General features: G+C 37.1%; 1 protein-coding gene across 4 annotated transcripts in view; it reads right to left on the minus strand.

Moving 5' to 3' along the window:
- Nucleotides 1–13697, minus strand: part of DDX58 (DExD/H-box helicase 58) — a 46675-nt gene that overhangs the window by 18083 nt on the left and 14895 nt on the right. For 3 of the 4 annotated variants that reach the window (XM_042913443.1, XM_042913445.1, XM_042913444.1), the window contains 8 exons: nt 13063–13197; nt 8717–8898; nt 7171–7318; nt 5968–6090; nt 4769–4870; nt 4193–4346; nt 3399–3657; nt 1250–1412 (listed from right to left, as the gene is read on the minus strand). In XM_042913443.1, coding sequence (XP_042769377.1) covers nt 1250–1412; nt 3399–3657; nt 4193–4346; nt 4769–4870; nt 5968–6090; nt 7171–7318; nt 8717–8898; nt 13063–13197 — 1266 coding nt within the window. The remainder of the gene's footprint in view (nt 1–1249; nt 1413–3398; nt 3658–4192; nt 4347–4768; nt 4871–5967; nt 6091–7170; nt 7319–8716; nt 8899–13062; nt 13198–13697) is intronic. The other variant, XM_042913446.1, reaches the window with a different exon arrangement.

Raw genomic sequence — 13697 nt, forward strand, 5'->3', positions numbered from 1 at the left:
TGGTCCAGAGAGGTCTGTGTTCTTAGGGGAGAAATATGTGTAGCCAAATAACCACAGTAAAGTGCTATAACAATAACTATGTGCAAGGTATCATGGAGCACAAGAAAAAGAATCTCTAACCCTTCCAAAGGAGGAAATGTTGTCGGGTAAATAGGGGAAGAGGAAAGGAGAAAGCACACGATGCACTTGAGGAGCCCAGAGGAATGTGACAAGGTTGGGCTTATGGGAGGGGGAGGAGATGAAGCACAGAGGGCAGAGGGACTGGATTTTAAAGAAATTTGTACCTGATACTAAAAAGTTTAGATTAGGTGCCTTCCCTAAAATCCTTACAGGCAGCTCCCAGAAGGGAACTTAACTGCCCCTCTCTGGCTATCTCATGTCTGTTTGTTCTGCCTTATACAGTCATACACTATCCCCAAAGCAAAGAGAAAGGTATATATGTCTCCACTTCCTCTCTTCCTTGTTGGGTCAGTATAGCATTGTAATTTAATAAACATTTGCTACTCAAATCTTTTTTAAAAAATCAAATACTGATCTGCTGAGGAAAAATACAATGAATTCAGATTAATTTCCTTTCAACCCAAATCATCACATCCATACTCAAATAATAAATGACCACACAGTCTCCTCCTCAGGCATGCAACACAGGGAAGGGCTGAGCCCAGCTCTTAGCCATTTACATGCTGTGATTTTAATTTTTAAAACAAAATTTTTTTAACGTTTATTCATTTTTTGATAGAGAGAGACAGAGCGTGAATGGGACAGGGGCAGAGAGGGAGGGAGACACAGAATTAAAAGCAAGCTCCAGGCTCTGAGCTGTCAGCACAGAGCCTGATGCGGGGCTCGAACTCACAGACTGTGAGATCATGACCTAAGCTGAAGTTGGATGCTTAACCAACTGAGCCACCCAGGCGCCCCTACATGCTGTGATTTTTCTCATCACGCCTCATTGTTAGTATCTTTATAAGAACTTTATCAAAAACACAAAACCAAAAAAAAAAAGAATTTTATCAAACTGAAGAATAAGAATGTTTGTTTTAGGACAGTCCCCTCCTGAGGTTTGTCCACTGCCTGGGGATACAGCTCAGCTAAGGAGACAGCTGTGAAATGTAATTATTTCCCAAGTTTGGGGTGAAATATTTTCCACTAAACGGAAAAGGTAAAAACTCAGTATTCATCCAAATAGCTCTGAACTAAGAAACGCGGAGGTAACAAAGTCCTAAAGGGCACGCTATGGGATTCCACTTACACTTTTGGGGCTTATAAACAATTTCTTCCAGTTCCTCCAAGTTGTCTTTGACTGTTGCTATCACTGATGTGTCAAGAGAAGCACACAGTCTGCAGATATATTCCACGGCTTCTGCTGTGCTTTTGGCATCCCCAATGCCAACCGAGGCAGTCAGCCCAATGACCTGTGAGGAGCATTGCAAATCATCAGATGCCTGGGAAACTGCATGCCATTTCCACAATCCTGCATACAACTCTTTCCTGTTAAAGTCAGGTTTTATTTTTTGTTTTGTTTTGTTTTTACTAATTTCCCATAAAGAGCAAGAACAGTATTTATTTTTTCTGATATTTTCCATGACATTGCAAATGGAAAGGTCCCCATTAGGCAAAGCACTGAATAAATGCAAAAGTCGGAACTCATCCGATGAACATGAATCAGCAAAGAAACCAAGAGTGGAAACCCTTTCAAGGAAGGACTTCTCTTCTCTACTCTTGTGTCCCCCATAATGTGTAGAACAACATACTGAAAGGAAAGGGACTAAAATCAGACACAATTCCATTCTAAACTCAACCATGTCACACTGGCTGCATGTCCCTGAACAATGCAGGGACACATGTCAGCTGTCTCTAAAAGTTGGGAAACAACAGCTATTTAAAATGGTAGTTGTGTGAATTCAGTAACAAGATTTATAAAAAAATTAGCTTAATGGTCACCTAACAATTTAAGTTCTATTTGAATAGCCACTCAGTAAATACTGAATAACTGACTCATTAGCAAGAAATCTAGTTAACCACCAATTTTTTTCTAGAAGAAGCTTTAAGAAATGTGATTGCTGGGGGCACCTAGATGGCTCAGTCGGTTGGGTATCTGACTGGGGTTCAGGTCATGATCTCACTGCTGTTGAGTTCAAGCCCCGCATCGGGCTCTGTGCTGACAGCTCAGAGCCTGGAGCCTGCTTCAGATTCTATGTCTGTCTGTCTGTCTGTCTGTCTCTCACTCTCTGTCTCTCTCTCCCCCTCTCTCTCGACCCCTCCCCTGGTCTCTCTCTCAAAAGTGAATAAACATTAAACAATAAATTTTAAAAAATGTGATTGCTACTGAATTTTGTCTATGGGTACATGCTGAATTTCTCTTAACCTGTGCTTCCTAAAGAGGTAGTTATTAGGGCTAGAGAACTTTATATGATGTGACACTAGTATACCATGCTATAAATTCATGGTTTCCAACCTTATCTGGATCCTCAGTGTAACCAAGCAATTCCCATTTCAAATCCTTTCCATGCACCCCGAGCTCCCTCCTCCATTCCCATCTTGATTATTCCCAGCAAATAATCTCTCTGCCTCTCCTACATTTAAGAGAAAAGAGAGATTAAATGCCAGGGATTCCCCACCTTTCCTGTCCCCATCTATGAACTACTCTCTGTCTTGACTCCTTTCACACCCTCACCTCTGATGACACCAAAAATGGTGTCCCATCTACCCTCCTGGACTAATGCATATATCTGCCTACTTACCCCATACCCTCTGGTCTCCCCTGACATCCTGTTCTATAAATCATTCCCTCTATCCCCATTCTGCCTCACCTACTGCTATTTACTACTTCACATTCTATACTCAAACAATATTGAAGAGTTTCACAATTCTTGACTCTCGGGCACACCATGCTCTCTCATACCTCTGTGCCTTTGGACACATAGCAGACTTTCCTGAAGACCATCAAGCTATCTAATTTGTACCTTCTTGTTAGCTTTTGCCTAACTTCTTTTGGGTGTTGCCTTACTTTCACAGCACATGAGTTTTCACTCCTGTTCTGACTACAGCTTGTACCCATCTCCATAGTGTGCCATCGCCATACATTATGACATAATTTTTACATGTTTGGCTCCCCATGAAATTAAACTGTTTGAGAGCAAGGACTATGTCTTTTTATATTTGTATCCCCAGTGCCTAGCACAATGGATAACACAGGGCCGGGGGGGGGGGGGGGGGGGGCTGAGGCATGTTTGTTAAGTGAATAAATGAACCAATCAAACAATCAAAATTAATCAATGGGCTATACAATCTGGACTTAGCACCTGAAAAGAACATCCTTAATTTGGTCATAAGAGTAAGTAAATAGGATTTAGCAAGGTTATAGCTCTTCTGAGGAATCCACCTGAATCTGGAGATACCTGAGGCAGTGGGTCTGAAGATCCTCCAAGTTTCTGATCTAGATAATTAAACATGATCATATTATAAGGATGGTGTTTACCAGTATTGTGACATTCATCAAATATCATCAAAGTAAAGACAGAGAGTGATGGAATAGTCCCATTTTTAAGACTATTCACAAGAATCTGTGGAGTTAAAATGATGATGTCATTGTTCTCAACAATCTGTTTCACTGAGACATTCTCAGACGTTGCTCCAGAAACACCTGCAACTTTGTACCTGGGAAATGACAGAAATTCCCTATTACCAACCACAATGTGAATGAGGAACCACAAAGATATAAAACACTAGAGCAGAGCATCAACTGATTAAGCTCTCCTAATTCCAAAAGGAATCTGGAGACAAGTGCTTAGCACAGAGCCTTACACATAGTAAATGATCAACAAATGCAAGCTAGTTATAATTGTTGCTAGCATGTATTAATTCTTTCAAGTCATTAAGAAAGAAAATACTACTTAAAGAGTAATGTTAAATAAGCTATGAAATCATTAAAAAATTAAATGTGCCATTTAAATGTAAAATTTATCTCAGGTCATTTACTCACTCTGTAAGAGCTAGCCAAAGGAGTTTAGGATTTCAAGTGTACCTAACAAAATGGACTTGAATCCATGAAAAATGAATTGTATATAGATTATATAAAGGCTCAATCTACTATCAATTTTTGAATCATGGCTTTCCAAAAACTAAACAAAGCTAAAAACACACCAGTTACATGAAACTAGAGGAGAAAAACAAGACCAACTGTTATACCTACCCAAGTCTTTCAAAATAGTTTGAGAACACAGATTTCTGCTGTTCATACACTGGGAGTTGAACAGCAAAAAAGACAACCTTCCCCTTTTGTCCTTGCGGAAATTTTTTCAGATGATGCTCACATATAAGAAGTGAAACAAAGGTTTTTCCACAACCTTTTAACATAAAAAGAAAAAGAAAACGTGTAACTAATAGTATACTAAAATATTTCTGTAGAAAGGTAATTACTGTTGGCTCCCCTCAAACCACTGCACTGATTGGTAAACTGAGAATGTGGATGGGTTAACTGCAGCAGAATTTACACCAGGACATGAAAATATCAAGTTACTTCCTAGGTAACATGCAAATAAATAGTCAAGGCATAAAGCAAGCTAAAAAGGGGGGCATTTTTTTTTCTTCTTCAAGTTCCTTAAAATACCTGGAGACTCCATTACTGGGACAGTCTTCTCAAAAGACATATGGAGCAAGGAAAATATTGACACTTGCCCATTTTGTCCCAGTATTCAATAAATGAAAAAAAAAAAAAAAAGGAAGCAAACACAGAAACAAACCACGTAAGCAGTGGCAATCAACTTACCAGTAGGAGCACATATTATTGTGTTTTTTCCTTCCTTAGCAGGCAAAGCAAGCTCTAGTTGGTAATTTCTTGGCTTCACTGGGGTGTAAATATGAGAGACTTCTGTAACACAAAAGGAACAAAATTTCCAAATAGTTACTGCTCTAAGGAATCAAAGAAATAGCTATCTATCATCAAATAGACAGGAATTATGACTTTGCAAGAAGGGCCTCATTTGAGAAAATTTAGAATCCTTGCCTCTTGCTAACCATTCTAGCTTCTCCATTGACGTGAAGTACAGAATCCTCTATCAATGACAAAGTGCCAATGGCGAGAGTTTTGTTTTGTTTTTTTCTTTAAAGCCACAAAGCTTTCTTTCTTAAACAATCTCAAAATCTAGTAAGGAGAAAACTAAAGCAAGAATGGCCTAATTCAGAGCAAGCAGATGGCCACTGGTTAAAGGAAATGCTATATGGAACAAAACAACAAATCCCTCCAAGGTCTCTGAAAAGCAACAAACTGTAAACATTGAATTCCCAAAGCAATTTCATACTGATGAGCAATCATGCTTTATTATTCTGCAGGCTTTCACATAGTATCTTCTCTCAACAGAACAAGAAGTTCCAAGGAATAACCAGAGGCTTTTTCTCACTAACAGATAAGCATATAGAATGTTACTGCCAGAAAAGATCTTAGAAATTATCTATTGACTCCAACCTATTTTAAAGAAAATGAAGATTTCTAAAAGGCTAAGGACCTTTACATACCAGAAAAATTTAAAGCAACTTACATTTGTTGATTTTATTCAGAAATGACAAAAAAAAACTGGTATCACTTGGTTGCAAAAGTAATCTGTAAATTTTCTTCTTACAGTAGCGTTAGCCCCAAATCACACTTTTCTTCTAACACTAGTCAATATTAATCAGAATTTCTTCCCTGGGGTGCCTGGGTGGTTCAGTCGGTTAAGCGTCCAACTTCACTTCAGGTCATGATCTCCCAGTTTGTGAGTTCGAGCCCCACATCAGGCTCACTGCTGTCAGTGGAGAGCCGGCTTCGGATCCTCTGTCCCCCTCTCTCTGCCCCTCCCCATCTTGCACTCTCCCAAAAATGAAAATTAAAAAAAAAAAAAAAAAAAAGACTATGGCTTTTGGCACTGGAAGACATGTCCCTACACCAAATACCTAAAGAACACCATTATGGAAAAGAACAATGCTGGGTACCTGAAGATGGACATGAATTCTGACTAAGATTCTGGCATTCAGATTCTTCCTTGTAGAAAATCTGTATGTCAGAAGTTTCCATTTCATCATCCTCAAGAACTTTCACGTCAATATTCTTTGCACCTGTATGAGACCAAAAAACACCTCAGAATCTTCATCTGATCTGATTATTGTCTTGACAGCACAAGTCCTACAAAGAGGTCATAATAGTAAAATTTTCAACTTCTGTTAAGATTTTGCACAACCACTTGCTTCACCTTCTAAAACAATTAAAAGAATCTTTTAGAGTTTGATGTCTCAATTTGGAGTCTGAACTCCAAAGTCATTTAGGACTTTATTATTCAAAGTGTAGAACATGGGCCAGCAACTTCCAGAGCTTGTTGGGAATGCAGGCTCTCGAGTCCCTACTAAATCAGAATGTGCACTTTAACAAAATCCCCAGAAGATTCTCATGCACACTAGAGAAGCAACATTTAGCAAGTATTTATGTCTTCCATTCTTGACCTAACCCAAGAAATCAGATGTGTATTTATATAGACATTTTCCAGAACAACTTGTGATTTAAAGAAACCTAGGAAAAGCGAAGACCAGACACTCAGATGGTTTAGAAAACTCAGACTTTGAAACAATGCTCTGAGAAGATGTTAGCTTCAGGAAACCAAATGATGGTTTCATCACAACACAGATATTTCATCACAACACACTCTTTTCTTCAGTCCTGTTCTGGCTTAGTTCCTGATGGCTCCCAGGCAAGACAACCAGGCTATGTGTATTATGATTCTTACTCTGAAAAGGGGGCAAGTCTTGGTGTTCAAACCTTTCATTCTTATAATTTTAAAGCTATTTCTCTGATAATTTAAACCCAGAGAGTGAGTTCAGACTCTGCCTTCCCCAAATCCTTTGGACCAGATGGGCTAATTCTGGATGAGAGCAGTTTGCCCTGGTCCATTTTAGGGGTTAGACACAACCAAATTACTTCTGCAGGGAAGTAGCCACTTACCTCCCAGAACTCAACTCACTGCTGCTCTCTCTCTCTCTCTCTCTCTCTCTTGAGATGTAGCCATGGGTCTCTGAAGGGCAAAATGCCTCTGACAGTGAGTGAGAAATGTAGGAATGAAAGAGGCCCTAAGTAGAACCACGAGAAAGATGGAGCATGTTTTCAGATCCTCCTACCCTTCAGAGCTCTTCCCTGGAATATCCTACCTTTGTCCACAGTCCACAGTTCACTGAACTTGCTCTCTTCTTTGTCCAAAGCAAGTTTCAAAGTTTTGGGCCAGTTTTCCTTGTCCGATCTGAGAAAGCATTCAACCATTTTCTCTGCACCTGCCATCAGCCCCTTGTTGGAACAAACCTAAGCAAGACAACTGAAGTTAATCAATCATTTCAAAAGTTTTCCTTTTATGGAAAGGAAATCTGAAGAAACATCAATTCAAGCACTAATTTAAAAACCATTGTATAATATGGTTCAGTAGGTCTGATTCATGACCATTTTTGCCCCATCCAACATAGTGCCTTTTAAGACACCCTTTCCTTTGTCCTTGTCTTTACACGTGGCATCACTAGGTCAAGCCAGGTGTTCTCACCTCCTTGGAGACCTTGTATCTATCAGCAGCAGCAATGTTAGGAAACAATCCATTTGACAACCATTCAAAATAAGGGTACACTAGCATAAAGAGATATTTGGAAGAATATAACAGAATATTAACAAATGGTTTTTTCAGGGTAATGGGACCTATATGATTTTTATTATTAATTGTTACTAAAATGTATTGAGCATCTATGATTATGTGCTAGGCATATATAAGCATATATATATATATAATATGTATATATATAATATATATAATATAAATATATATAAATATATATAATTATAATATAAATGTATATACAATATAGATATATATAAATATATAATATATAATATAAATATATATACAATATATAATATATATATAATAAAAAATATTTTACAAAATATAAAATATATATATATAATCTCATTTAATCCTTATAAAAGTATCATGCTAATAAGATACTATCATTATTTCCATTTTATACATAAAAAAAGAGGTTTAGAGAAAATAAGCAACTTGCCTAAGATCACACCACAAGTAGATGGTTGAACTAGGATTCTAACAAAATTTGTGTCCAAAGCCTGAACACTTAACCACTAGACTCTATAGGTTTTCTTTTTATTTGCTAAACTGTTCAAATTTAAAGTTGCATAAAATATTATTCGCAAAAATAATAATTTTAACTGAATAGGACAAACCTGAAAAACCTGTGACATTAAAAATTATTCAGTTCACGGGGCGCCTGGGTGGCTCAGTCGGTTGGGCGTCCGACTTCGGCTCAGGTCACGATCTCACGGTCCGTGAGTTCGAGCCCCGCGTCGGGCTCTGGGCTGATGGCTCAGAGCCTGGAGCCTGCTTCCCATTCTGTGTCTCCCTCTCTCTCTGCCCCTCCCCCGTTCATGCTGTGTCTCTCTCTGTCTCAAAAATAAATAAAACGTTAAAAAAAAATTAAAAAAAAAAAAAATTATTCAGTTCACCACTAAAAATACTATTTTAGGTAATTATGCCTTAGAATTGAGGACTTTTGTGGATTTCAGTGATCTTTCTTGGGTCTAAATCAGTGGAGAAAACAGAATACATTTCCCATGTTCAAATTACTTCCCCAAAATTCAGTATTTAATACTAAATTAATTCGAATTAATTAATTATATTAAATATAGTAATTAAATTACCTGCATAATTTCTTCACATTCCTGACTAATTAAACATTTAGATACTTCAGGAAGGATATCTTTTGGATTAACTGTAGTTTTAAATTCTGGTTGTAAACGCTTTAACAGTGACCTATACTCCTCCAACCTTTCAATGGTTTGGAAATCCCAACTTTCAATGGCTTCATAAAGTCCAGAATAACCTGAAAAGAAGAAAATAGGGGCTTTTATGAAACCAACTAAAAGATATTTGAAGATTAACATCATACAATCATGTTTGAATGTACAATGAGAGAACCCAAAAGGTATCTGTGAACCACCTGAATAATTAATGATCTTTCAAAAAGAAAACTCAATATTCATTTTAGGCACCCAACATTTTAGGTCCTCCAACATTTATTATCTCTTAGGAGAAAGTGCTAAGGATAATGTGAAGTCTCACATTTGGTCTTAGTATAAAATCTCCCTTCCACAGTGTGCCGCGGATCTCACCTACAATCTCTGTATCTTCTAAGGAGTCAAAACATCATACAATCATTATCTTCCCAGTGCACAGTAGCAAAGTGGGCAAAAAGAAACTTAAGTCTTAATTCCTGCCCCTAAGGAACTTAAGCTTCTACATTACTCCAAGAAAAGAAAATATTAAGTATAAAGGGAAATTTGAGGGAGGAAAAACATCTCCAACTGTAGTAACCTAGGAATGCTTCAATCTAAGGTTCTCAAACAGAATCACCAGGCCTCACACTCTAAAGCCCACATTCTCTTTATTTGGAAGAACCTTGCAACAAAATGAACACTTGGGAACCCACTATCCAATTTAACAACTAGAGTTTCCTAAGACTTTTGTGGGGGTGTACTTCTTTTTACCCCTCCCTTCCCCTCCCTGCAAAGAGACTACCATCCTGTATTTGATGTAACACTCCCTTCATTTTTTTTGAATAGTTGCCTAGCATACGTTTAACTCCTTAATGTATGTTTAGTTTGGCTTGTTTGGAACTTCATAATTATATCCTACTAAATGTAATTTTCACTGCTTTTTAAAAAGTTTAATATTACATTTCTAAGCTTCACCTGTGTTGTCATGTGTAGCTGTGTTCATACATTTTCACTGAGGTATAATGGGCCAAGTGTCAATATTGTAGAATTTATTTATCTATTTTCTTCCTGAAAGACATTGGGGTTGCTTCCAGTTTTGGTTGGTTGGTTGGTTGGTTGGTTTTGTTATTACAAGTGTTCTACCACCATTCTTATATGTGTATTCTGGAATCTATGTGTGAGTTTTTCTAGGGCACATACTTAAGAGTGAAACTCTTGAATAGAGGGATACAAGAGAGTTGACCCATACAAGATGATGCCAAATTGTTTTTCAAAATATTTGTATTAATTTATACTCTGTATAGGGACATTTAAGATTTCCCATGATTAAATATCCTCTCCAAGTCTTAACTTTGTTGGACTTCCTAAATTTTGCTATCTAGTAGTTAATAAAATGCTATCCTAATTCACAATTCCCTAATTGCTATTGGGCTGAGAATCTTTTTTTTTTTTTAATTTTTTTTTTAACGTTTATTTATTTTTGAGACAGAGAGAGACACAGCATGAACGGGGGAGGGGCAGAGAGAGAGGGAAACACAGAATCGGAAGTAGGCTCCAGGCTCTGAGCCATCAGCCCAGAGCCCGACGCGGGGCTCGAACTCGCGGAGCGCGAGATTGTGACCTGAACCGAAGTCGGACGCTCAACCGACTGAGCCACCCAGGCGCCCTGAGAATCTTTTATGTTTATTAACCTTTTCTACTTCCTATTCTTTGTAATGTTGGTTCACACTTTTGCCCTGTGGATGTTTTCTTTCTTTTTACAATTTTAAAGCCTTTTTAACACATTCTAGATATTAATCTAGAATCTATTAATCTCATCTATTAATCCTCTCCAGTTTGTGATTTGTTTTTTCACTTTCTTTAGTGTTGTGATAAAGAGATGTTTTTAATTTAATGTAATCAGATTTGTCAATTTGTCTTTTATGGATAATGCTTTAATGTATCGTTTCATAAATCCTGCTATACCCCAAGGTCATAAATTATTATTCTATATTCTTTTCTACAATTGTTAAATTTTTGCCTTTTGGAATTAAGTCTTTAATTCTGGTGAATTCATTTTGTGTGTATGTGCGAATGGAATGAGCTAAGGAATACAAATTTGTTTTACATGGGTATGTAAGTTAGGGTTTATTTGGTTTTTAACATCATTCTGTCTATAATGGCACACTGCAATTTATTAAAAGTCCCTCCATTCCTAATGGTCCTCCCTTTCAAGTGGTCTCAAATATATCAGGTTTTCATAAATATAGGAATTTAATTGAAGGCTCTCTATTCTATTTCATTGGTCAGTTGGTCAATGCCAGGATCAACGTTAAGCTGTCTCAATGCCTATGGCTCTAAAATAAATCTTGTTATCTAGAAGAGGAAACCCCAGCCTATTTAAGTCTTCTTCAGGAATGTCCTATTCTTAGATCATAATTCTTCCATTTACATTTTAGAATCATTTAGAAATTTGTCAAGTGCATGAAAAAGCATGTAATATTTTTACTAAAGTTGTATTGAATATAACACTTGATTTTAGTCAAAAGGCTGAGAAGGAATAACAATTGTACTGAATATAAATATCAATGTTGAGAGAGCTGATATTTTTATGGTATCAAGTCTTCCTCTCAATGTGCATGGGTATATATCTCCACTTTAATAGGACTTCTTTAATATCTTTCAATAACACTTTATCATTTTCTCCATTCAGACCTTACACAACTTTTGCTAGGTTTTTTTCCTAAATACATTACAACTTTTGTGACTATTGTAAGTGGTATCCATTTTGGACTACATTTTCTATTTGCTTCTGGTGCGTAGAAATGCAACCAATTTTTATGCTTTATTTTTATTTCAGTAAAATTATCATAATGTTAAATTAGTTTCAGGTGCACAACATAGTGATTCAACAATTCTATACATTACTCACTCAGTGCTTATCACAGTAAGTGTACTCTCGATCCCCTTTATCTGTTTCACCCACCTCCCCATAACCACTTCCCCTCTAGCAACAACCAGTTTGTTCTCTATATCTAGGAGTCTATTTTTTATCTTTTTCTTTGTTTTCTTTCTTAAATTCCCCCTATGAGTGAAATCATATGCTATTTGTCTTTCTCTGCCTGACTTACTCCACTTAGCATTACACCCTATAGATCCATACATGTTGCAAATGGCAAGATTTCATTCTTTTTTATGGCTGAGTAATATTCCATAGTATATATACTACATCTTTACCCATTCATCTATGAATGGACACTTGCTTCCATATCTTGGCTATTGTAAATAATGCTGCAATTAACATAGTGGTGCATATATCCCTTTGAATTAGTGTTTTTGTTTTCTTTGGGTAAATACTTAGTAGTGGAATCATAGGATCATACAGTAATTCTATTTTTAATGTTTGGGATACCTCCATACTGTTTTCCACAGTGGCTGAACCAGTTTGCATTCCCACTAACAGTGCACAAGGGTCCTTTTTTCTCCATATCTTCACCAATAATTATTATTTCTTGTGTTTTTTATTTTGGCCAATCTGACAGATGTGAGGGACTATCTCATTGTGGTCTGATTTGCATTTCTCTGATAATGAGTGATGTTAAGCATCTTTCCATGTGTCTGTTGGCCATCTGGCTATCTTTGGAAAAATGTCTACTCACATCTGCTGCCCACTTTTTAACTGAATTGTTTGGGGGTTTTGGTGTTGAGTTATAGAAGTTCTTCATATATTTTGGATATTAACCTCTTATTGGATATGTCATTTGCAAGTAACTTCTCCCATTCAGTAGGTTGTTTTCTTGTTTTGTTGATGGTTTCCTTTGCTGTGTAAAAAAAAGCTTTTTATTTGTAGTAGTCCTAATAGTTTAATTTTGCTTTTATTTCCCTTGCCAAAGGAGACAAATCTAGAAAAATGTTTCTGTGGCTGATGTCAAAGAAATTACTTCCTATGTTTTCTTCTAGGAATTTTCTGCTTTTGGGTCTTGCATTTAAGTTTTTAATCCAATTTGGGTTTATTTTTGTGTATGGTGCAAAAATGCAACTAATTTTTGTATTTTCATCTTATACCTAATATACTTGCCCAATAATAAACTCTCCCAATAATCACTCTGTAGCTCCCTGTGGATATTTCAGGTAGGCAATTATATTATCTGGCTGAAAATAATCCCTTACATTGCCTCAGATTAAGAAACAGGAAGTACATGGGGATAGCTCAAAATTAATAGTATTTCACTTTTACAGCATTTTGAAACAGTCAAGTAACATACTCTGATTTGTAAGAATAATGAACTAACCTGCATGAGCAAGGGCATCCAAAAAGCCACGGAACCAGCCTTCTTCCTGGAGCTCCAATAGGAACTTAAGAAAAAGTGAGGCAGCCTCCATCGTGCCCTTATTGTTTTTCTCAGCCCGAATATACTGCACCTCATCTATAAACAGAAGCGAGAGTGACTCATCAAACTGCAGAATCACTAATCACTGGAAGAAAAACCTGCAAAGGGTTGTCAGACCTAATCAAATGGGGATGGTGATTTTAACAAATCACAGCAATGGAAGGCAAGAAGGCAGCAAACCCTCTGTTCAGGCAGAGTATGGCCATTCTTCACCAACTAAGCCCACCTACCCATCCTCTCCAGAAACTTCTTCTAGTTTGGTATGGAAGTCTGGGAACATGCTCTAAAGCAATCCCTTAAAAAGGGAGTTTCCTAACAATCTCTGAGAAAGCATCCCCACAATAAAGAAGTCATTATAGCACTGGATTAGATGGAAGAACAAAGTCTTCTTCCAACATTTTGATAATCTCTTGTTCAAAAGTCTGAATTAACTGTAGGACTAAAAGCGTGTGAGGATAGGACCACTCCATGGCATCTTTAATTACACTGGACTCAGAAAGAGTTAGAAATGGAGTGATGTTTTCATGGTCCTCTTT

This window comes from Panthera leo, chromosome D4 (genome assembly GCF_018350215.1).
Source record: "Panthera leo isolate Ple1 chromosome D4, P.leo_Ple1_pat1.1, whole genome shotgun sequence".
Classification (NCBI taxonomy): Eukaryota; Metazoa; Chordata; class Mammalia; order Carnivora; family Felidae; genus Panthera; species Panthera leo.